Consider the following 24639-nt stretch of genomic DNA (forward strand, 5'->3'; position numbering starts at 1 on the left):
TCACCACGGCCTGATGAAATGCATCCTAGAATACTCAAGGAGCTGACTGAGGAGATATCTAAGCCATTAGCAATTATCTTTGAAAAGTCATGGAAGACTGGAAAAGGGCAATTATAGTACCAATCTATAAAAAGGGAAATAAGGACAACCCAGGGAATTACAGACCAGTTAGCTTAACTTGTGTACCCAGAAAGATAATGGAGCAAATAATTAAGCAATCAGTTTGAAACCATCTCGAAGAAAATAAGGTGATAAGTAACAGTCAGCATGGATTTGTCAAGAATAAATCATGTCAAACCAACCTGATAGTTTTCTTTGACAGGGTAACAAGCCTTGTGGATAGGGGGGAAGTGGTAGATGTGGTGTATCTTGACTTTATTAAGCTTTTGACACTGTCCCGTGTGACCTTCTCATAAACAAACTTGGGAAATGGAACCTGGATGGAGCTACAATAAGGTGAGTGCAAAACTGGTTGGAAAACCGTTCCCAGAGCGTAGTTATCAGTGGTTCACAGTCATGCTGGAAGGGCATAATGAGTGGGGTCCCGCGGGAATCAGTTCTGTTCAATATCTCCATTAATGATTTCGATAATGTCATAGAGAGTACACTTACAAAGTCTGTGGACAATACCAAGCTGGGAGGGGTTGCAAGTGCTTTGGAGGATAGGATTAAAATTCAAAATGATCTGGACAAACTGGAGAAATGATCTGAAGTAAACAGGATGAAATTCAATACGGACAAATGCAAAGTACTCCACTTAGGAAGGAACAATCAACCAGTTGCACACATACAAAACGGGAAATGACTGCCTAGGAAGGAGTACTGCGGAAAGGGATCTGGGGGTCATAGTGGACCACAACCTGAGTCAACAGTGTAACGCTGTTGCAAAAAAACGAACATAATTCTGGGATACGCTAGCAGGAGTGTTTTCAGTAAGACACGAGAAGGAATTCTTCCACTCTGCTCCACGCTGATTAGGCCTCAAGTGGAGTATTATGTCCAGTTCTGGGCGCCACATTTCAGGAAGGATGTGGACAAATTGGAGAAGGTCCAGAGAAGAGCAACAAAAATGATTGAAGGTCCAGAAAACATGACCTATGAGGGAAGATTGAAACATGATAACAGTTTTCAAGTACATAAAAGGTTGTTACAAGGAGGAGGATGAAAAATTGTTTTTCTTAACCTCTGAAGATGGGACAAGAAGCAATGGGCTTAAATTGCAGCAAGGGCGATTTAGGTTGGACATTAGGAAAAACTTCCTGTCAGAGTGGTTAAGCATGGGAATAAATTGCCCAGGGAGGTTGTGGAATCTCCATCATTGGGGATTTTTAAGAGCAGGCTGGAGAAACACCTGTCAGGGATGGTCCAGATAACACTTAGTCCTGCCAGGAGTGCAGGGGCCCACACAAGCGTGCAGGGGACAAACTGCTATCTGTCGGCATTTGCCAGAGCAGACAGCCGCCTTTGACAACAGCGGTTTTCTACGTTACATTTCCGTAAGTGCTTCAGGGAGCACATTGCTACGCGGCGTCGTTTCCGACACTGCAGGCCGGCGGAACCATCGACCCACCCCCGTTGTCAGCCAGTGCAGATGGGTCACCCCCTTTGGGGCACTTTTATCCTCTCTGCCCCCGCCCCCGGCTTTCCCCCTCCCTGGCGGTGCCTCTGCCCCACGCTCACCCCGGCTCCTGCCCCCGGCCCCCCCCCGCCCCGCCCCAGCTGTTTGCCCCTCCTGGGACCCAGTCTGCCCCCGCCCCGACTCTGCCCGCCCCCGCCGGGCTTCCCCGGGGCCCCAGGCCAGCAGGGCACTTGCCCAGCCCGGGCCGGCGCCTCAGCCGACGGGACCGAGCAGCCGGAGGAGCCGGCCCGGCCCCGGCCGGGGAGCGGGGACAGGCGGGGCGAGCAGAGGCGCTTTCCTGCCCGGCCCCGGCCCGCGGTCTCCCCCGCCGCCGTGCCCGGCGCAGGAGCTCCTGCGGGCGGGGCCCGGGGGGCTGGAGCGGCGGAGCGGGCGGGGCCGGGAGGCGGGAGCGGGCGGGCGGCGCTGGGGAGAACAAAGGGCCGAGCAGGTCCCGGCAGCCCCGGCTGGGCCACGGGGAGACCTTCGGGGCCGCGGCTGCTCGCCCGGCCGGAGCGGGCTTCCCCCGCGGGGCTGGGCCTCGCCCCGGGCCGGACACCAGGTAAGCGAGGGGCCGGGCCGGGGTCTGCTCCCGCGCTGGGCCTGCGCCGGCCGGGGCTGCCCCGGGACGGGGGGGCGGAGAGACCGTGTGACCTGCGGTAGATTTGCCCAGCTCGGGGCAGCCAGGACATTGCGGGGGGGCAGAGCCGGGGCCCGCACGGGGGGGGTGAAATCCCCTCTGACGTCACCTCTTCCCCCTCCCGGCCCCACACAACCCTCCCGGCCCGGCCCCGCTGCTCCGGCGTGAGCCAGTGGGGTGTAAACCCCCGTCGCCTCCCCTTCGCCCCCCGCGACGGGTCCTCCGCTCTCGGCCACGGCTCGTGCCCCTGTCTCTGCCCAGCCCCGCTGCTCCCCCGGGCCCCTCCAGCCAGGAGCTGCCAGACCCCCCTGCCCACCCCGGGGCCTCCGGCTCCTCCGCGCTCCCTGCTCCCGGTGAGGCAGCGCGGCCCAGGGCTCCCCGCCGCCCCGTGGCTGTCAGGCCGGGGGGTCCATCGCCTTGCGCTGTTCGTTGTGCGTGGCTGGATAAGGGCCGGGTGGGGCACTGGCCTCGGGAGCATCTCGGAGCAGCGGGGGGGGTGCCGCATCCCAGACCCCGTCTCCCCCGGCGTCCCCGGCAGCCGCCGGCCGGCGCGGGGGGAATTCCGTGGTCGGCCGCCGGGCCGAGGCCCAAAGTCTCAGTGAACCCTGCCGGGGTCTGAGGGTCCAGCAAAGAAGCAGTCTGCTTCCCCTGGCTAGGGCCTCAGCCCCAGCTCCCGGCCCTTTACAGTCAGCCCTTTGTTCGGGCTCCCAGACGAGGCCTGTCCCCTTTTGGGGGTTACACCATTTCCCTGTTGCCAGGGGAACCCGGGCCCAGCCACTGCCCGGGCTCCAGCCTGGGGACCCTCGACACAGCAGCCATGTGCTGCTCGCCCCAGTCCATCGCTGCTGTTTCCTGGGCCTCTTCCTGCGGGGCCCTTCCGTCTGCAGCCCTGTGCAGGGGCGCCATCCTCCGCTTCTTCTCTCGCACCAGGCCAGGAAGAGCCCCCTTGCTTTACTCCCTCAGTCCAGCCAGGGACTGACCTGCTGCGCCCCGCCGCTCCTTTTCTCTGAGCCTCCTGGGCTCTGAGCGGCTGCTGCTGGGAGGCCTGTGTCGGCCCTAGGCAGGCCCAGAGGACCCACCTTTGCTGTCTTCTGGGACGGGATGTCGTAAGATCGTGGGGTCTCCTGTAGGGAGCTGCAAAGGCCAGGTACATCCCATCACAAATCCCCTTAAACGTTCCCACTTTTCCCTCCAATTCTTTAATATCAATAAGTCTGCTCAGATGTTGGTGTTTTTCACTTGTATTAAGAAATGTTTAGTTTTTGCCCCATTTTCTCCTCAGTTCTAAAATATTGATATAAAATCCTGAACATTTTGCCCCATTTTTCTCTAGTTATCTATGATTTATTCCCTGAGATTTTCCCCATCTAATCTTCTGACATTGTCCTTTTCTTACATTTGTGAATATTGCTTGCTGTAAAATCCTTGCACATTTTGCCCTTTCTCTCCCTAATGATCAAATATTGATATGAAATCCATTCAAATGTTATCTCTTACCTTGTATCAACTATTGATATAAAATCCTTCAAACTTTTCCGTTTTCCTTTGTTCTGGGGAAATTTCTCATATTTGCTTCCTTTTCTTTTTAGTTACTGAACACTGATGTCACATTTCAGAATTTGCCATTTCGAGATAATTATCAGTTATTGATTTTAAAAAGTCCCTTCCAGCTTGTAGGAGTTCCCCTTGTTTTTCATGTGCAGATCCTTCTTTTTTCGAAGGAACCTGTTACCCTGAGTCATTCTCCACAGTGGAGGTTGCAGAGGGTTTAAATTCCCCAGTGATCAGCTTTCCCGCTCACATTTGAGAATCATTTGTTTCCCCCTTTGTCTCCATTAAAATCCACTTGGTTGCTGATCAGAGTGACTTGCCCCGTTTCAGATACACATCCCAGGCAGGCCTCACACTATGTGGGCCTCACACTATCCAGTGTCTCCCAGACCCTGATTGAATTTCCTTTCCCCAGACGGTGCGAGACAAGGGGTTTACTCCCCTCAGTAGGTTGCTCTGTGCATGGGTGGGTTCTTGTTCCTCCCCCCAGGCATTGCCCAGAGCAGCTGAGATGCTCCATCCTCCTGTATTAACTCCTCACATTTCAATAGCTGCTTTCACCAAAAGTGTCCCCAGAGCCCGTGGTGAACAGTCACCATGAGGGGTCTCTTCCTGCAGTGCTGAGACCCAGCCACCTCTGGGGTGGGTTTATGGTGGCCATTATTAGCCAGTGAGAGGACACGGAAGTTTATTGAATCGTCTGGCTCCTCCATCTCCTCCCGTCTCCTGTTAAAGCAGCATTGCCCAGGGCTGTGTGAATGGCCAGTCAGGGGCGGTGATAACTTTCTCTCCATTGATCAAATACTAATATAAAATCACCACAAATTTTGTTTCTCTCCCCCTTTAGAGAGATGTCGGATGTTCAGGGTTTGGAGGGAAGATAGTTGCCCTGAGTCCTTGCTCCAGATGTGGGGAGTGGGGGAGGAGGGAAGGCCTGGAACCTCCCCTCCCAGGATGTGTTTAAACAGATTTTGGCGTCTTCCCCTCCCCAATGTCACATTTCTGGTCTCATTGACTCCAGAGTCGCTGCAAGGAAGGAAAAGGAGTGACTCTGGATTAACATAGGAGCCGATAAGATCGGGGAAGTGGTGTCCTTAGCTGCTGTCACCAGAGGGCTCTGGCTGTTGCTAAGGGAGGGGAGGCTGCTCTCTCTGTCTCTCTTTACTCAAGGTATCAGGGTTGAGTTTCTCAGGTGGGATGGTGCTGCCTCCCCTGTGCTCTGGGAGCCCAGGCTGAGCCGCTGCTGCTCCTCAGCAGGGTCTGTGCTGTGGAGAGACTTTCATTAAAGCCTCCCCCATGCCCAGCCAGGGACTTCCTTCAGTGGCTGGAACTAGCCCCCTAAGGGAGCCCTGAGGCCTCTCCAGTGAGCTGGTTACCATTGTCACATGTATAAGTTACAGCTGACCCATTCATGAACCTGCCAGTGTGTCTTCCATTGGCGATGACACAGAATATGCTCACAAATGGGTACATCACTGCTCCATGCAACGCGCATGCCAGAAATCTCACATCGTGTGTAAGGCTGTCCAATCAACTGGTGCCCTTCTTCACATGTAAAGTTGACAGTTGATCCAAAGAGGATATCTGTTAACTCTGCCATTCTCCGGCTCTCCTGGATGACCACACGATTTCTCAGTTAATTTTGTGATCTGGGTAGGAGCTCTCTTATCAGGGATTTCATGTATTACGCACAGCCTTTCGAAGCTTATTCAGCAATATCATTGTCTTCACTATTTGTAGCACATAAGTGTTCCCATTTGTGGATTTTTGGAATGATTGGGGTCCTGGGGCATTCTAGTTCTTCTTCTCTAGGAGGTCCAGTTGCCGTTTTCACTCTCTTTCTTCCTTCTCTTTTTCTTCCATGGCCCTTCGGTGTGCAGCTTCCTCCCTGGCTGCCTTTGTCTCCATAGCCCTTCTGTGTGCTGCAAGCCTTGTGCTTTCCCACAACGCACTGGGGGGTCAGGATTTCTCAAACTGCACCAGCTGTGAGAAGTGACCCCAAGTTGCCAAGAGCCATGGGTCTGCTGAGGGGAATTTCTGTAACTTAAAGCAGAAAGCGGAGCACTTTTATCTTCCTCTGCTCAGGATCCTTGTGTCTGTCCCATCTTGAAATGGGAACTGGAAGTGATTTAGAAGTTGATATTCAATAACTTCTTGGTCCACCGCAGCTTTTGTAACGAAATGTGTAAGCCCCGAAGTGGAGAATGGAGGAACAAATGGGGTACAGCCTGTCTACAGAGCCAGAGACATCATTGTGTTTGAATGTAACCCTGGTTATACACTTGAGCAGCAGCCCAGAGACTCCCCTTGGGAGAACAAGCCTGGTACATAACAAATTTTGTTAAATTGACTAGCCTATATAAGCTTGCAGCGTCCCGGGGGCATAACTAGACACTGCAAGACAGAGGTTCCTAGGGTTGTTTCTGGGACCGGGGATATTGGCTAGTGTCATTTGCTTGCAAGTAGCTGGGAGCAGCTGACATGCCAGAGGCTGTGTTTGATCAGCCCAGGAGTGGGGGTTCTCACAGCAGAGCAGGGTAAGGCTGGCTCCCAGTGTCAAGGATTGGAGAGGCCTAGCAGATCACCGGTCCGGATAACACCGAGGGGAGTCTCTGACACACTGCCAACCAAATGCACTGCTTCAGGTAGAATAAACAGATTTATTAACTATAAAGGTAGATTTAAGTGATTATCCGTCAAAGCATAACAAGTCAGATTTGGCCAAATGAAATAAAAGCAAAACTCATTCTGAGCTGATCTTAACACTTTCGGTGTCCTTAAAAACTTAGATGCTTCTCACCAGAGTCTGGCTTTTCAGTCAGGCTCTCCCCTTTGGTCAGCGTTTCAGTCACTTGGTGTTGGTGGTGTCTGTAGATGTAGGTGAAAGAGCGAGCATGGCAAAATGTCTCTCCCTTTTATCATGTCCTTTATTTCCTCATGGCTTTGTGCCCCCCCCTCCCCCCTTCAGAGTCGGGTGAGCATTACCTCAGTGCAGTCCCAAATTGCCCAAAGGAAGGGGGTGACTCCCTCCAAGGTCTAACAGATTCTTTTGTTGCTACCTAAGCCAGTGTCCATTGTTACTGTGAGGCTGGGCTGGGTTTGTCCCATCCATGCCCTGACAAAGTATGAACTGTCTCTCTCTGTTCTTAGAGATTTCAGAGTAGCAGCCGTGTTAGTCTGTATTCGCAAAAAGAAAAGGAGTACTTGTGGCACCTTAGAGACTAACCAATTTATTTGAGCATAAGCTTTCGTGAGCTACAGCTCACTTCATCGGATGCATAAAGTGGAAAATGCAGTGAGGATGTTGTTAAACCCTGGATTTGTGCTGGAAATGGCCCACCTTGATTATCATACACATTGTAAGGAGAGTGATCACTTTAGATAAGCTATTACCAGCAGGAGAGTGGGGTGGGGGGAGAGAAAACCTTTTGAAATGATAAACACCCATGTTTTCATGGTCTGTGTGTATAAAACATCCTCACTGCATTTTCCACTTTATGCATCCGATGAAGTGAGCTGTAGCTCACGAAAGCTTATGCTCAAATAAATTGGTTAGTCTCTAAGGTGCCACAAGTCCTCCTTTTCTTTTTGTTCTTGGAGAGTTTTTGCATGGGCTTGCTTTAGCCATGAGGTTACATTTTCAGCCTCATAACGATATACATTAAATTATAACCTATAACCTGACCATAACATTACTGTAACAGTTACTATAACATCACTATAACAACAATGTTTAGTGCATCATGAGCCTTCCAAAGACACCCAACATAACAAACTTTGCATTGGATACCACACAGTTATTTTATAAAGATGAACATGGGGGTGTAGGGTGTTCCCCTGAGGTACAGAGCGTCACAGAGGACTTCCTCCAATGGCTGGAATGAGCCCCCTAAGGCAGCCCTAGGCTCTGCCAACCCCAACTGCTGAGCCGGAGACTTCAGGTGACTGAGAGAGACAAGAGGATGGTCAGAAAAGTGACTCTGCACAAATGTCACCAGGAGCCTCGTATCTCACAGACCCTGGGAGTCTTCTACTTGTTGTTAATGCACCTGTGGGTGGAATCCAAGTTGCCTTAACAGCACCAAAGCCACTGATCTCCTGCTAGGATCTGCCTAGTGGCAAAACTGGGGATTGAGGAGGGGAAGAGACCGGCTCCATGGGGTTCTCCTTTGCGTGTCTGGGGTGTGGAGGTGCTAGGCAGGGAAGGGTCGGGGAGGGACAGAGATGGAGGGAGAGACAGTGTGAGTTGGGAGCAGTCAGGAAATGACAGGGGCGAGGGAGCATGAAATCCCTTGTGATTTTGCCACTTCCCTCTGAAAGATTTATAAAATTCTCTCTGATTCCGTCTTGTAATTATCAAATATGGATATAAAATCTATGTTGATTTCTTCTTCTTTTCTCTCAAATTATTTACAATTTCTCCATTCAGTCTTTGCCCCATTTTCTCTCTTAATTCTCCAATGTCAATTTAAATTCTCCTCAGATTTGGGGTGTTTCCGACCCCTTGGATCTGCAGTGCTTTGTCCTTGTTCGGTAGGGAATTGTTGCCTTGAACCATTCCCCAGGTTGGCCAGTCTTTGCTGGCAATGGGGCATGGAAGGGGCACATGAGGGGAAGGGAGAAGCAAATCTCCCACATGGACACTGCCCAGCCCCAGGTTACCCAGTCCCAGCTGCTGCCCCACACTGTGACCTGTGTGAATGGCAGTGGGGCAGGGAACCATCGTCTTCTGTTTATTGAACACCCATTTTCCCTGACAACTTCATTAATGCAGCGCTAAGGGTGCCCAGTGCTGTCTTGTGCCCTTCCAGCATGTTGAGTTCAGCAAAATTCAGACCTCTCAAAAGTAGGAAATCGAAGCTGTATTGGTCTGGTGTAGATGTACCCTAAGTGTTTCTCAGTGCAACAGAACCTGGAATGTCTGTTTGCAGGGAGAACGCCTGGGATGAATGGAGAATGTGAAATGGACAAAACCCCTTCTGAAATCACTCCAATTGCCCTTCTCGCCCTGACAGGCTGCAGAATAACATCCATATTTTGCTCTGGATTATCCCATCCTCCCAAGGGAAAGGAAATGGCGTCGGAGGAACCAGCTCAGGTAAGGGGTTGTCTGGGAGCTGGTGGTGGGTTCTGGCAGGAGGGAGAGGGGCAGTAAATGTACAGGAGAATGGGAGCTGCTGGAGGTGGGAGGAGGGGGGCAGGAAATAGACAATGTAGAGAAAGGGAGAAGACGGTGTGACCATCCTGCTGGAACTAGTTGTATTTGGGGCTTGCTTTCGAGGAACAGACTCATGGGGTTTGGGAGTGGGACTTCCCCTGTTTATAGAACAGGAAATAACCCCCCTGGGAAAACTTTCCAAACTCCCAGTGCTGGAGCCTGAACCTACCGATACACTTCATTATTTGCCGCTCCCCCAATCTTTGTGTCATCTGCAAACTTTATCAATGACGACTTTATGTTCTATTCCCGCTCATTGATAAATAGCATGGGGTCAAGAACCTATCCCTGTGAGATCCCACTAGAAACACACCTACTCAACCGTGGTTCCTCACTTACAGTTACATTTTGAAACCTATCAGCCACATTTTAATTTTTTTCATGTGTGCAATGTTAATTTTGAATTTTTCTGGTGACTTAATCAAAGGATCGTTCTGTACCAAGTCAAATGCCTTAAAGAAGTCTATGTATATTACATCAATGTAATTACCTTAATCAACCAAACGTGTAATCTCATCCAAAAAGACATGCAGTTCGTTTGCTAGGATCTAAACCTATGTTGATTAGTATTAATTATATTACCCTCCTTTAATCTTTTATTAATACAATTATGAGATGCTCCATTATCTTGTCTGGTATCAATGTCAGATGGACAGTCCTATAATTACTTGTGTCATCTCTTTTAAACCTTCTAAGTAATGGCACAGGACCTTCTTTCTTCCATTCTTCTGGAGGTTTCCCAGTGTTCCAAGACCCATTGAGAATCAACTGTAATGGTCCAGCGGCTCCTCAGCCAATTCTTTTAAAACTCCTGAATGCAAGTTGTCTGGAACTGCCGATTTAAAATATGTCTAACTTTAATAGCTGCTGTTTAACATCCTCATTAGTTGTTACTGGAATGTAGAGAGTGTACGTATCATCATATGATATTACTATCATCTTTGTGTCTCTTTCCCAGATACAGAACAGAAGTATTCACTGAACACTTTTGCCTTCTCTGTATTATCATTGATAATTCTATAGTAATTGAGCAATACCATTGTTAGGATTCTTTGTTAATATATTTACAAGAAAACCCTTCATATTTTCCTTAACTCTGCTGGCCATAGATTTCTCCTTCTGTCCCTTTGTTTCCCTTATGAATTTTCTACAATTCCCAGTTGCTGATTTATATTCTTTCCTGACCACTTCCCCTTTCCTTCGTTTGATATCTATTGCTTTTTTATGTTGTGGGTTTGGGATTCCTGCTGGGGTTCCACGTCCTGTATCAGCCCCTGGCTAGTACGTGTGTGATAAATGTGAAGACCCTTGTTCCCTCTGTGTGCTGGCAGGGACAAAGGGCTCTTTCTTTCTCCCCTCACCCTCTTGGCTGCTCTGAGTGGGATAGGGATGGGAATCTGCTACCGTGTCCGTCCCAGAGCATTCATTTTACTGGCCCTTCTCTCCTGTGAATACTGGTGTTGTCACTGGGCAGCAGGTATTGAGTGGGCGATTCTTGTTTTTTCAGGGGCTGGTGACCTTCGAGGAGCTGGCTGTGTACTTCACGGAGGGGGAATGGGCTCTGCTAGACCCTGCTCAGAGAGCCCTCTATAGGGAGGTCATGCAGGAGAACTATGCCACTGTGGCCTCACTGGGTAAGGATTCCTGTGCCCTGGTTATTAGAAGCTGTGGGGTCTCTACAGAACCCGAGTAGTAATAACTCTGGACCTTTACTCAGCCTGTAATTTTTGGCAAGTTTCCATGCCTGGCTTTTTGCTTCATGTCCTTCCCCAGTGTCATTTCTGGGCGTGTGTGTATTTAATGTCGGCCATTTTGAAAAAATATGATTTATAAAATTTAGTTTAATTTATCCTTATTGGATGCATTAAAAGTAATGAATAAATAGAGCGTTCATCCCTTTCCTCATTTGACGGGGTCTCTCTGCAGCTGGTACAATTCTAGATACAGTCCAGTAAACGGGAACTACGAGGTACATGGACGGCGTGACAGTCAGGTGGGCCCATGTTTTGATAGGCGAGCATAGGAGGTTGTCGCTCAGGAGTCCATGGGTGACAGGGAAACGGAGCAGTGGGAGGGGAGGAGAAGGGGAGTAGATGTGCTGGGGTGGGCTGAGAGCCGTGAGAAGAAAGAAGGGGAGTGTGGAGGAAGGGCACCCAGGAAGGGGGCAGGGTGGGTCAGTGGGAAGGAGAAGAGGTTTTGGGGCTCTGGAGCAATGTGGAATCCCAGCCCTTTCTCACACAATCCCTGCCCAGGCCTTGTTGCTTCAGAGCCTAGACTCCAGTTTTAGTTTTGTTCAGTTTCACTTTATTTTACATTTTTTCCCAAATATTAAACTTTTGTCCTTCATCCACCACTCGTTGCCCCCATGCAACCCCTCCCCCCCGTATCTACTCACTGCGACCCTGACCACCATTCCAGAGTCCTGGCCACCATTCCAGAGTCCTTGCTGCGTTCCTCCCTCCCAGAGGACGATCACTGCCCCGGCACAAATGTGTCCTTTGCCAGTGATGTCATGTGGTGGTAGTGAGAGTTCTGGGGACTCAGCAGGTCTTGTTATGGTTGACATAAGTAACTTAGTGTCTACAATCATGCTGCATTGACCCATGGTAATGAGGAGGAGTGGCCTCCCTCTGAGCAGGAGAGCGAGGGACCACAACACTGCCCCGGTGAGCGGAGCTAAATCGATCCTGCCCCCCTTTCCACAAGTCCCGGGGTGGGACAGGAAGTATCAAAGAAGAGCCCCGGTGTTCATTTGGGGCTGGCACACCAGAGGGAGCTGGGCTCTCAACAGGATCCTGAACTAGGCCCCGAATGGAGCTGTGGCCAGAGGAGACAGAAGATGCCCTGAGGAGCTGCCAGGACCCGCATCAGAAGAGTGCCCTGAGGAGCTGTGAGGACTGCCAGAGGCTGAGTACCTCGAGGAGACAGAGGACCTTTAGGCTACAGAGCCCGACACCCAGATTGCAGTAGGAAGTAGTGCAGAGGAACCAGACGCTGGTCCGGTTCTGCTGCTGGAGTGCGAGTCAGCGTGAGTCCCCCTCTGTTAGGGCCTTGGGCTGGGACGTGGTGGAGGCAGGTGTGCCGCATCACCCTGTTTCCTGCCACTCCACCCCTGGGGTTGCAGCCTCCCCACCTGAGGCCCAAGAGGCCTGTGTTCCTCTGCCGTGCACCTCAGCCAGGACCCCAGACTGCTTTGTCTGCTATGTCTGCTCTGCCCCCGCCCGAAGCTGCTGGGCTATAAACTGGTTTTTGCTCTGCCCCTCCCAGAGGGCTGGAGTTTCCCCTACAAACTGTGATTTGCAGTCTGCCTGTAGTGAGGGAGAGCGGCCTCCCTCCCCACTCAAGAGCAAGTGACCACGACACTTTGTGGGCAGTGCCCCAACCCTGAAACAAGGGGACTAGCCCAGCACAACAGCGAGGCAAATTCCCCCTTTGCTGGAAGATAAGACAGTGACCCTCTCCAGCTAGGAAGAGTGGAGGGTGAGAAACTCATCCAGTGGCTTTCTGAGAGACGACAGCAACAGCATATGACGCAGCTCCAGCAGCCGCAGCTCCTGCAATAGCTTGGACACTAGCACCAGCAACTGATCCGAGAGCAGGGGGCCCAACAGCAGTGGCGGTGCCTGCAACACCTCGCAGTTCCAATCCTGTGAAGGCAGTGACTCCACCCGGCCCCGTGGGGCCTGTGCTCCTGGAAGAGGCAGGTTCCGAGGATGACCCGGAGGCCTTCCTCAGTTTCAAACGAGTCTGGACCAGGGAATCTCGGGCACATAAGTGGCCCCTGGGCAGGTGACAACCCTGATAGACGTAGATGGAATTTGGGTCTCCACCCTCATCGACTCCAGTTGTGGACAGACTCTGGTACATCAGGACCTCGTCAAATCCCCAGAGTTGGGGGTCATTAGGCTGTAGTGCATCCATGGGCACATGAAACCTTATCCTCGAGCCTGAGCCACCTTGACTGTGAGGGGAGAGATGAGGGTTATGGTGGCGGGCCTGGCCTAAAGGCTGGTCTACCCAGTCATTTTAGGTCAACACCGCGAGGTCCTACACACCACAAGCCTTGAGTCTCAACAACCCTGGGTGGTGCTTGATGGAAAACCTCTCGAAGGGGCAGATGGGACACTCAGAGACTCCAAACCAGGCACCCCAGGAAACTCTGAGGCTGAGTGGGACCCACCCCCTGATGATAGGGACAAGTCCAAGCCTCTCACTGAGGGTGAGCCCGCCAGTTTAGTCACATACTTTAGCTGTGACCAACGGAAGGACCCCACCCTGGGACGGGCCTATGAGCAGTTGGCTTATGTTGATGGAACGATTACAGACCCATGACAAACGACTCAATACCCCCACTTCGAGTTGACCAGTGACCACCTCGATCGGGTTGATTGTGATTCCCAGACCCAGGACATCCGGACCCAACAGTTCCGCAGTGCCATTGACGGGCCATTCTGCAGCTGGCCCATGGCATTCCTGCAGTGGGGCATCTGGGGCATGAGAAAACCCTAGCCAGGATCTTGATGCAGCTTTTCTGGCCAGGAGTGCACTGGGAGGTAAAGGATTTTTGTGACTCCTGTCTGGAGTGTCAACTCGCAACTCCATGGGGGGTACCGAAGGCTCCCCTTGTCCCTCTGCCAGTGATTAACACCCCTTTCGAGAGGATCACATGGATCCTGATAAGGCATCTCCTGAAGAGCACGGCAGGTTTTCAGTATATCTTAGTTGTGCTCAATGATGCCACCCTTTTCCCAGAAGTGATCCCCCTTCAAAACATCATGGCAAGAACGCTGGTCGCAGAGCTTCTGAGGATATTTTCCCGGGTAGGTCTCCCTTGGGAAGTCCTAACAGACCAAGGCACCGATTTCACCTCAAAGCTATTCCGACAGGTCTGTGACCTCTTAGGAATAAAAATGTTACAACTGTGTACCACCCACAGACTACCAGGTTGATAGAACGCTTTACATAAGAACATAAGAATGGCCCTACTGGGTCAGACCAAAGGTCCATCTATCCCAGTATCCTGTCTTCGGACAGTGGCCAATGGCAGTCGTCCCACAGGGAATGAACAGAACAGGTAATCATCAAGTGATCCATCCCCTGTTGCTCATTCCCAGCTTCTGGCAAACAGAGGCTAGGGACACCATTCCTGCCCATCGTAGCTAATAGCCATTCATGGGCCTAGCCTCCGTGAACTTATCTAGTTCTTTTTTGAACCCTGATATGGTCTTGGTCTTCACAACATCCTCTGGCACGGAGTTCCACAGGTTGACTGTGTGTTGTGTGAAGAAATACTTCCTTGTATTTGTTTTAAATCTGCTGCCTATTAATTTAATTTGGTGATCCCTAGTTCTTGTGTTATGAGAAGTAGTAAACAACACTTCCTTATCTGCTTTCTCTACACCAGTCATGATTTTAAAGACCTCAATCATATCTCCCCTTAGCTGTCTCTTTTCCAAGCTGAAAAGTCCCAGTCTTCTTTATCTCTCCTCATAAAGAAGTCATTCCATACCCCTAACCATTTTTGTGGCCCTTTTCTGAACCTTTTCCAAGTCCAATGTATCTTTTTTGAGATGGGGCGACCACATCTGCAGGCAGTATTCAAGGTGCGGGCGTACAATGGATTTATATAGGGGCGCAACATGATATTTTCTGTCCTATTATTTATCCCTTTCTTAATGAGTCCCCAGCATTCTGTTCGCTTTTTCGACTGCTGCTGCACATTGAATGGATGTTTTCAGAGAACTATCCATGCTGACTCCAAGATCTTTCTTGAGTGGTAAGAGCTAATTTAGACCCCATCATTTTATATGTATAGTTAGGATTATGCTTTCCAATGTGCATTACTTTGCATTTATCAACATTAAATTTCATGTGCCATTTTGTTGCCCAGTCACCCAGTTTTGAGAGATCCTTTTGTAGCTCTTCACAGTCTGCCTGGGTCTTAATTATCTTTAGTAATTTTGTGTCATTTGAAAATTTTGCCACCTCACTGTTTACCCCTTTTTCCAGATCATTTATGAATATGTTGAATAGGACTGGTCCCAGAACAGACCCCTGGGGGACACCACTATTTACCTCTCTTCATTCTGAGAACTGACCATTTATACCTACCCTTTGTTTCCTATCTTTTAATCAAAAAAAGAAAAGGAGTACTTGTGGCACCTTAGAGACTAACAAATACATTTGTTAATCTCTAAAAAATTTATTTGTTAGTCTCTAAGGTGTTACAAGTACTTCTTTTCTTTTTGCAGATACAGACTAACACGGTTGCTACTTTGCAACCTATCTTTTAACCAGTTACCAGTCCATGAGAGCACCTTCCCTCTTATCCCCCGGCAGCTTACGTTGCATAAGAGCCTTTGGTGAGGGACCTTGTCAAAGGCTTTCTGAAAATCTAAGTACACTATATCCACTGTATCCGCTTGGTCCACATGCTTTTTGACCCCCTCAAAGAATTCTAATAGATTGGTTAGGCATGATTTCCCTTTACTAAAACCATGTTGACTCTTCCTCGACAAATTATGCTCATCTATATGTCTGACAGTATTGTTCTTTATTATAGTTTCAACCAGTTTGCCCGGTACTGATGTCAGGCTTACAGGCCTGAAATTGCCGGGATCACCTCTGGAGCCCTTTTTAAAAATTGGTGTCACATTAGCTATCCTCCAGTCATCTGGTACAGAAGCTGATTTAAATGATAGGTTGCAGACTACAGTTAGTAGTTTTGCAATTTCACATTTGAGTTCCTTCAGAACTCTGGGGTGAATCCCATCTGGTCCCGGTGACTTATTTCTATTTAACTTATCAATTTGTTCCAAAGCCTCGTCTAATGATACCTCAATCTGGGACAGTTCCTCAGATCTGTCATCTAAAAAGAATGGCTCAGGTTTGGGAATCTCCTTCACATCCTCAGCCGTGAAGACCAATTCAAAGAATTCATTTAGTTTCTCCACAATGGCCTTATCGTCCTGGAGTGCTCCTTTAGCACCTCGATCGTCCAGTGGCCCCACGGTTTGTGGGCTTCCTGCTTCTGATGTACTTTTAAAAAAAAATTGCTATTACTTTTTGGGTCACTGCTTCTTTTACTTTGTTTAGCCATGGTGGCTCTTTTTTGGTTCTTTTACTATGTTTTTTAATTTGGGGTAAACATTTAAGTTGAGCCGCTATTATGGTGTCTTTAAAAAGTATCCATGCAGCTTGCAGAGATTTCACTTTTGGCGCTGTACCCTTTAATTTCTGTTTAACTAACCTCATTTTTGTGTAGTTCCCCTTTCTGAAATTAAATGCTACAGTGCTGGGCCGCTGTGCTGTTTTTCCTGCCACATGGTTATTAAATTTAATTATATTATGGTCACTATTCCCAAGCAGTCCAGCTATAGTCATCTCTTGGACCAGATCCTGTGCTCCACTTAGGACTAAATCAAGAATTGCCTCTCCTCCAGTAGATTCAAGAAACTTTGTCTGCATCCCGTCCTGAGGTGACGTGTACCCAGTCAATGTCAGGATAATTGAAGTGCCCCATTATTTTTAATAGCCTCTCTAATCTCCCTGAGCATTTCACAGTCACTATCACCATCCTGGGCAAGTGATCGGTAATATATCCCTACCGCTATATTCTTATTATTAGAGCATGGAATTTCTAACCATAGAGATTCTATGATACAGTTTGATTCATTAATGATTTTTACTTCATTTGATTCTATGCTTTCTTTCACATGTAATGCCACTCCCCCACTAGCACGACCTGTTCTGTCTTTCCGATATACTTTGTACCCTGGTATTACTGTGTCCCATTCATTATCCTCCTTCCACCAAGTTTCTGTTTTGCCTATTATATCAATAGCCTCATTTAATACAAGGCACTCTAGCTTTAACTGAACCCTTAAAGAGATGCTAAGAAGTTTCCACCAGAAATCTTTGCCACTGCGACCAGCTTATCCCATACCTGTTACTAGCCATTAGAGAAGTTCCCCGGGCATCCACTAAGTTTTCCGCGTTTGAACTATTGTATGGCCGGCGACCCTGGTGGCTGTTCGACTTCACGCAAGAGAACTGGGAATGGACGTCGTCGCCATCCCAAGGTCTCCTGCAGTATGTCCTGAAACTCTAGGGGCAGTCGGCCCAGGTTGCGGATCTAGCGAAGGAAAACCTCCAAAAGGCCCAAGCATCTCAGGAACACACTTACAACAAGGGGGCCAACGGAAGAACCTTTGAGCCTGGCGAAAGGGTCCTCCTCCTATTCTACTCCAAGGAGTCAAAACTCCAAACATAGTGGCAAGGGCCCTATGAGGTTATTCACCAGGTAGGTCCAGTCACTTATGAACTATCTCAACCCAACTGGAAGAAAAAGCGACAGATTTATCACGTCAGTCTTTTAAAGGCATGGTGGGAACAAGAGGAGCTGTTAACTGCCCCTGGAACCAGACTTAGGACCCCAGCTCCCCAGCCTGATTGACTCTGAAGGGCCCCAGCTGGGCGATACTCTGACCGAAGAGCAGCAAAGGCAGGCTAGGTGCTTGTAGAAGGCATTCCCCAAAACCTTTATAGCCCAGCCTGAACTGACCACCCTCATTCATCATGCAATATTGATGAATCCAGAGGAAGTCGTCCAAGAAACTACTAGCCCTTGCCATGACAGACCTTCAGGATAGCCGAGAAGGAGTCGAGGCCATGATGGAATTATGTATAATTGAAAGATCACAAAGTGAGTGGTGCAGCCCCATCATGTTAGTCCTGAAACCAGATGGGACAGTTAGGTTTTGTATTGATTTTAGGAGAGTTAACACCATCTCTAAATTAGATTCTTACCTGATGCCATGAATCAATGAGCTTTTGGACCGACTCAGGGAGGCCCACTACATCAGCATCTTGGATCTCACTAAGAGAAATTGGCAAATCCCCCTTGACCCGAGCTCCAAGGAGAAGACTGCTTCTGCCACTCTAACCATGCTGTATCAATTTACCCAGATGCCCTTCAGACTTCATGGGGCACCAGCCACCTTCCAGCGACTGATGGGTTGCATATATGCTGCTGCCTATCTGGGTGATGTGATGATTATGTAGTAGCCACTGGGAGGACCACCTTAACCAGGTCACCGCCATCCTTAGGGCCTTACGTGCTGCTGGGCTGACCATAAATCCTCGAAAATGCAAAATAGGTAGTCTCCTGCTAGCCTATCTGGGGTACGCCCTGGGGAGAGGCCAGGTACGCCCGTTGGTGGGGAAGGTCCAAGCTTTAAAAGCCTACTGGCCACTGACAACAAAGAGGGTTGGTGGGCTATTACCCCTGGTTCATCCCCAATTTCGCCTCAATTATCACCCCGCTAATAGAGCTCCTGAGAAAGGATAGCCCCTGACATATGCCCTGGATAGAAGAGTGTGACCAGGCCTTCAAAACCCTCAAAGAGCACCTATCCCGGGAGCCAGTGTTGTTCTGCTCCAGCCTCACACAGGAGTTTATTTTGCAGACAGATGCCTCAGAGGTAGGACTGGGAGCTGTCCTCTCACAGGAAGGGGAGGCACATCCCATCCTGTATATTAGCTGCAAGCTGTTTACCTGAGAGAGGAACTACTTGGTCGTGGAGAAAGAGACCCTTGCTGTCAAGTGGGCCGTGGATGCCTTAAGATACTACCTCCTAGGAGCCCCCTGAAGTACCTGAAAATGGTCAAGGAAACAAACCCCCGACTGATGCACGGGTACCTCACCTTGCAGCCCTATGCTTTCACAGTGCACCATCGGACTGGTAGGGACCATACCAATGCTGATTTCTTCTCCCGATCGGGGGAAGGAGACTTTGCCATCTCAGGTTTCCTGGAGACGGACTTGAGGGGGGAATGTAGTGTGGTGTGTAGCTGCCTCCCTCTGAGCAGGAGAATGAGGGACCGCTACACTCCCCCTGGTGGTTGGAGCTAAATCCCTCACTGGAAGTCCTGGGTGGGACAGGAAGTAGAAAAGGAGAGCCCCGGCACACATTTGGGGCTGGTGCACTGGAGGGAGCAGACTAACCAATCATTCTAGGGAACTGGGCTCTCAACAGGATCCTGAACTAGGCCCCTAGTGGAGCTACGGCCGGAGGAGACAGACGAGTGCCCTGAGGAGCTGCCAGGACCACCATCAGACAAATGCACTGAGGAGCTGTGAGGACTGCCGGTGGCCGAGTAGCTCAAGGAGACAGAGGCCTGTGTTAGTCTGCCGTGCACCTCAGCCAGGATGCCACACTCCCGACTGCTTCGTGTGCTGTCTGCTCTGCCCCTGCCTAAAGGGCCCAGAGCTGACAGAATGTTTGTGCTCTGCCCCACCCAGGGAGCCAGAGCTCCCTTAGACTGTTACTTACGGTTGGCCCCAGCCAGAAGGTTCTGGGGCATAGAGTGTGTGTGGCTCTGCCCTGCACAGGGGGCTGGAGTTTCCCCTACTAACTGTGACTTGCAGTCTGCCCGTAGTGAGGCAGAGTGGCCTCCCTCCCAACTCGAGAGCGTGGAACCACTAGACTTACGTATATTGACCATGGCTCAACGCTGCTCAGGAAGGTGATGTTACTGTGCTGGTGCTTCTGGGACAGTGGCTATGGGGGCAGGACAGGATAAGGGAATCTGGGCCCTATGGCTAGCTCCCTATTGAACAGGGGAAGCTCAGGCAGCCTACTTGGTGCTCAGTGACAAGCAGGCAAGAGAATACGACGTAGTTCAGGCAGCTGTCTTAGAGTGGGTGGGCCTTTCGGCAGAAAAATACTGGCAAAAATTTCGAACCACAGAATGTATGGGAGGATTAGGGCCCCAGGCATTTGCCCCAAAACTGACAGACTGGGCCACTCATTGGCTAAGGCCAAACACCCAACATGTGGCCAATATTATGGACGCTGTCATTCTTGAACCATTCCTTCAGAGCCTCCCAGAGAGGACCCCGACGTGGTTCAGGTCCATCAAACCGTCACCCTAGATGTGGCAATTAACTAACAGAGGAGTTTGTAGAGGCAGACAGTCCCAGAAGGGGTCGGCAGTTTAAGGGTCAGGATCCAGGGAGGAAGAGCAGAGAAGTTACAGCGGGAAAGGGCTCTGAGAAGAAGAGGGCGGAGGCCAGGGGAACACTAGGGGCATTCTGGGTGATGGTATGTAACACGTGGGGGTGGCAGGGACATATTAAAAAAAGACTGCCCATATATGGAGTGTGTAGGGTGACCAGAGTGCAAGAATAAAATATCGGGACATATGGGGGGAGGGGAACCACAGATTCACAGCCCCCACCGGAGCCATGGGGGAGGGGGGCATACAGTCCTAGGAAGCCATGGGTTGGGGGTGCATGGCCCCAGCTCTGACACCTGGCAGCAGTCCCCCTGCAAGCCACTGCCACAAGCTGCGGATCGGTCGGTGGTGCACAGCCCTGGCTTCGGCCCCTACTGCAAGCTGCAGGTTGGTTGGGGGTGCATGGCCCCAGCTGCAGCCCCCAGCTCCAGTCCTGCTGCGAGCCGCCCGCCGCAAGCCATGGGTCAGTTAGGGGTCCATGGTCCTGGCTCCGGCACCTGGCAGCAGTCTCACCGCAAGCCACCTGCCACAAGCCATGGGTTGGTTGGGGGCACACGGCCCTGGCTCCAGTTCCTGCTGCGGAGCGGTCAGGGGCGCACGGCCCTGGCTCCAGCCCCCTCGCAAGCTGCAGATCAGTCGGGGGCGCACGGCCCTGGCTCCAGCCCCCTCGCAAGCTGCAGATCAGTCGGGGGCGCACGGCCCTGGCTCCAGCCCCCTCGCAAGCTGCAGATCAGTCGGGGGCGCACGGCCCTGGCTCCAGCCCCCTCGCAAGCTGCAGATCAGTCGGGGGCGCACGGCCCTGGATCCAGCCCCCTCGCAAGCTGCAGATCAGTCGGGGGCGCACGGCCCTGGCTCCAGCCCCTCGCAAGCTGCAGATCAGTCGGGGGCGCACGGCCCTGGCTCCAGCCCCCTCGCAAGCTGCAGATCAGTCGGGGGCGCACGGCCCTGGCTCCAGCCCCCTCGCAAGCTGCGGATCAGTCGGGGGCGCACGGCCCTGGCTCCAGCCCCTCGCAAGCTGCAGATCAGTCGGGGGCGCGTGGCCCCTGGCTCCAGCCCCCTTGCAAGCTGCAGATCAATCGGGGGTGTGTGGCCCTGGCTCCAGGCCCCACTGCAGGGAGGGGGTCTCAGGGCTGCGGCACAGGTTTGGGGCATGGGAGAGTGTTCAGGATGCTGACTCTGGGAGGGAGTTTAGGTGCAGGAGGGGACTCAGGGCTGGGGACTGGGGTATGGGAGGGGGTTGCCTTTTATATAATTTTGCTACGTGGCTCATACTTCCTTTGTCCCAAACACAAGCTTCACAGCACATGGCACGGAAAAGCCTTAGAGCTCCCTGTCCATAGGCCTGCTCCTACAAGTCCTGCTGAGTCGTAAGGTGTACTCTGTGGCTCCTTTCAAGGGGTTCATTGTACAGCTGATGACCCTGATGGGCCATCGAACAGGCGAGGCAGGGCTGATGCCAATCTGCCTGGGGGTGTCACCCAGAAACACAGCACACATTTGGAAATACAGATATAGCCCACGTACCTATAGCTCATAATACAAAGGTGACAAACAAGATTATCATACTTTGCAAATCATAACATTTTTGCAGATACCTCACATGGCGTATCTGGTGAGATTCCTTGCAGTTTTATAAATTAGTATCAACAATTATCATAAAGTGTCCCACATATTCCATACAGTGTCACAGTAGCTCTTAAAAATGAAGTGTACGAACACGTAGACAAAAAGTGGAGTCAGTTTTGTGAAATATGTACAGATGGGTCCAAACAAGAAAAAATAGAAAGAGTAGGGGCAAAATACTGTACACCAAAAATTGGAATTAGTGTATCTGAAAGAATATCTGATTTTGCGGCTGACGGCCAAACTAGCAGCAATAATATGAGCATTCAACTGGATCTGGGTTATGTGCCCAACAACAGAAGTCATTTTTTTGACTCAGTCTCAGGCCTTATGGTGTTAAAAAAGGCTGTCTCAGTATGTAGAAGTGATTTAATCAATGACATTATATTTCTAAGGACAGAGTGCAGATGGGGATACATGTAGTGTTAGCTTGGATCCTGAAGCATATCGGGATAACAGGAAATGAAATGGCAGATAAATTAGCTAAAAATGCTGTAGGAAATGAAAGCCTAGTACAGAAAAATACAACAAAGAGGAATGTCAAAAATTTTGGATTAAGGAAAGAGAGAGAACAATTTTTGAATTGTGCCCTGGAGTTGAGCATAAGGACGTACATCAGGGCCTGGTTAGGAAAAATGAAACTATTTTGTTTAGAGTACTAACGGGCCACTGTGGCATAAACAAAAGTCTGTTTAGAGTAAATAGACACAAAGGTGGATTATGTGCGCTCTGTAAGTTGGAAGAAACAATTGATCACCTTTTATGGGTATATAAGGGCTTTGATAAAGAAAGGGGTTTCAGTGTCAGCAGCAGAAGTATCGCTCGGTCTCCAGGTTGGAACTCGCAGAAATGGGCCTTGTTATAGACCTGCTCCTGGTTGTGTTGTACCTTTTGCAGCTTTTCCCTCGCATGTGCTTCCGGGGTCTTCAGTTTCTTTCTTGACTGTATAACATACCGCACTACATTGGTGGTTCTGGAGTTCTGCCCTTCCCATGTCTGATGGAGGAGATCCAGGATTCCCCTTGACTGCCTCCCATGCAATAATTCAAATGGGAAGAAACCTGTGGATGCCTGGGGCACTTCGCAGGTGCTGAGCAGGCCAGGTGGGGTGGTCCCAGTGTCACAAGTGAGTGGTCATGAACTTCCTCCACTTTTTAATGTTTTGTTAAACTGTCCCACCAAACTGTTGGTCTGGTGGTGGTATACTGACGTCTTCAAGGACTTGAACTACAGCAGGTTGCACAACTCCTCATTAACTGTGAGGTGACGTTTGTCCCTTGCTCTATCAGTTCTTTGGGGATCCCTACTGAGGCAAATACTCAGGGTTGTATGTCCTCATGCATACACTGGAGGAAGACAATGCACCTAGATTCTCCTCCTGACCCTACCAACCACTCCCTGACTAAAGTCTGGCTGCAGCCAGAGTCTCAGTCCTTGTACGTTTACTCCATTCACTAGAAGGGGACTAACATTTTCCCTGGGCCCCTTTTCTGAGCCCAGTTATCCGCTCTCCAGGCCTGCCCATAATTATAGTCCATGAATGGGCAGTCCCGTCTGAAATGGCCTGGCTGCTCACATGCAACTAGCCCCCATGGGAAAAAGAAAAGGAGTACTTGTGGCACCTTAGAGACTAACCAATTTATTTGAGCGTGAGCTACAGCATCCGATGAAGTGAGCTGTAGCTCACGAAAGCTCATGCTCAAATAAATTGGTTAGTCTCTAAGGTGCCACAAGTACTCCTTTTCTTTTTGTGAATACAGACTAACACGGCTGTTACTCTGAAACCATGGGAAAAAGAGATTTCTCATTAATTCTCCTGCGTGGGATGGCCCCTTCTAATGAGGCTGCTCGGCTTGACCTAAATGGCTCCTGACTAGCTGAGGGTGGGTTTCCAGGCTCCTCTGTTGGCCTTTGTATCCCCCTCTGCTAGGATTCAGTACCCAAATACCCCTGGATAGCCTCAGTGAGGCGTGGGTCAGTGGTACCTGGGGCCCCAGGGCTGCACCAGACTGGCTTTTGGCATTTCAGCTTTGGACCCAAGGGACATTAGATAGTTCTCCACCATGGCAACTGCCTCTGCCAAGGTTTCTGGTCGGTGTCTCATCTCCCACTCAAGCTTCCCCCTGGAGTTAAAAAGAGCAGAGCCCTGTGGGGTCTTCTGGTTGTGAGAAAAGGGGGGGCGGGGTTTGGAGAAGGCACGGCCTGGGGGCTTCACCAGCATCGTGCTTCCATCCCAGGTCCAACCTTCCAAGTGCCTTTTCAAGCGAAGGACCTGTTTTCCCTTAGCCTGTTCCCTCTCCCCCATTTCCCTGGGCTTCTGAGCATCTTCTAACCTGCCCCTCCAGCTGAAGCATGCTCCGCAGGCCTGGGGGAGGGACTTCCTATGCCCAGTAGTGTCCTTTAACCCCATCAGGCCCAGTGTGGGGTTTGTGTACCCCCATCACAGTTAAATGCATTAGTATCAACATAAGCCTGTGTTTATCATATCGGTCTGCCATTACATTGTTCACTCTACTCATGTATTCTAACCCTTCCCCCACCCAGTGTGTGTCTTGTCTATTTGGACTGTAAGTTCCTCAGGGCATGGACAATCTACCACTCTGTGTTTACACAGTGCCTAGAACAATGGGGCCCCGCTTTTTATTGTCCCTTAGGCATTAATGTAATTAACATGATTAATAAAAATAACTGTCCTGCTGCTTGGAGCCCAGGAAGGTGGCCTGGGATGCTTAAAAATGAGCTGAGGGTAAAATCATGGAATGCTCTTTGTGACAAGTATCCCACAAATTCAGCTGATCTTCCTTGTTTTTGTTCTCATACGCAGGGTTTCCAGTTTCCAAACCTGATGTGATCTCCCGGCTGGAACGAGGGGAAGAGCCATGGGTCCCAGATCTCCAGGGCTCTGAGGAAAGAGAGCTCCAGACAGGTGAGGCATTCGTTAAACCAACACAGAAACTGTCCATGAATGAAGGA

At 50.4% G+C, this 24639-nt stretch overlaps 1 protein-coding gene across 1 annotated transcript in view; it reads left to right on the top strand.

The window, feature by feature from the left end:
- The first annotated feature begins 1849 nt into the window (after positions 1-1849).
- The window catches only part of LOC102939094 (zinc finger protein 436), a 34914-nt gene continuing 12124 nt past the window's right edge, over positions 1850-24639 (top strand). Inside the window, exons 1-4 of the mRNA XM_043525786.1 lie at positions 1850-2177; positions 8738-8904; positions 10532-10658; positions 24491-24592. Of these exons, the coding sequence (XP_043381721.1) occupies positions 8752-8904; positions 10532-10658; positions 24491-24592 (382 nt within the window). The 5' untranslated portion in view covers positions 1850-2177; positions 8738-8751. The remainder of the gene's footprint in view (positions 2178-8737; positions 8905-10531; positions 10659-24490; positions 24593-24639) is intronic.

The sequence above is a fragment of the Chelonia mydas genome, chromosome 11, assembly GCF_015237465.2.
Source record: "Chelonia mydas isolate rCheMyd1 chromosome 11, rCheMyd1.pri.v2, whole genome shotgun sequence".
In the NCBI taxonomy this organism is placed as follows: Eukaryota; Metazoa; Chordata; order Testudines; family Cheloniidae; genus Chelonia; species Chelonia mydas.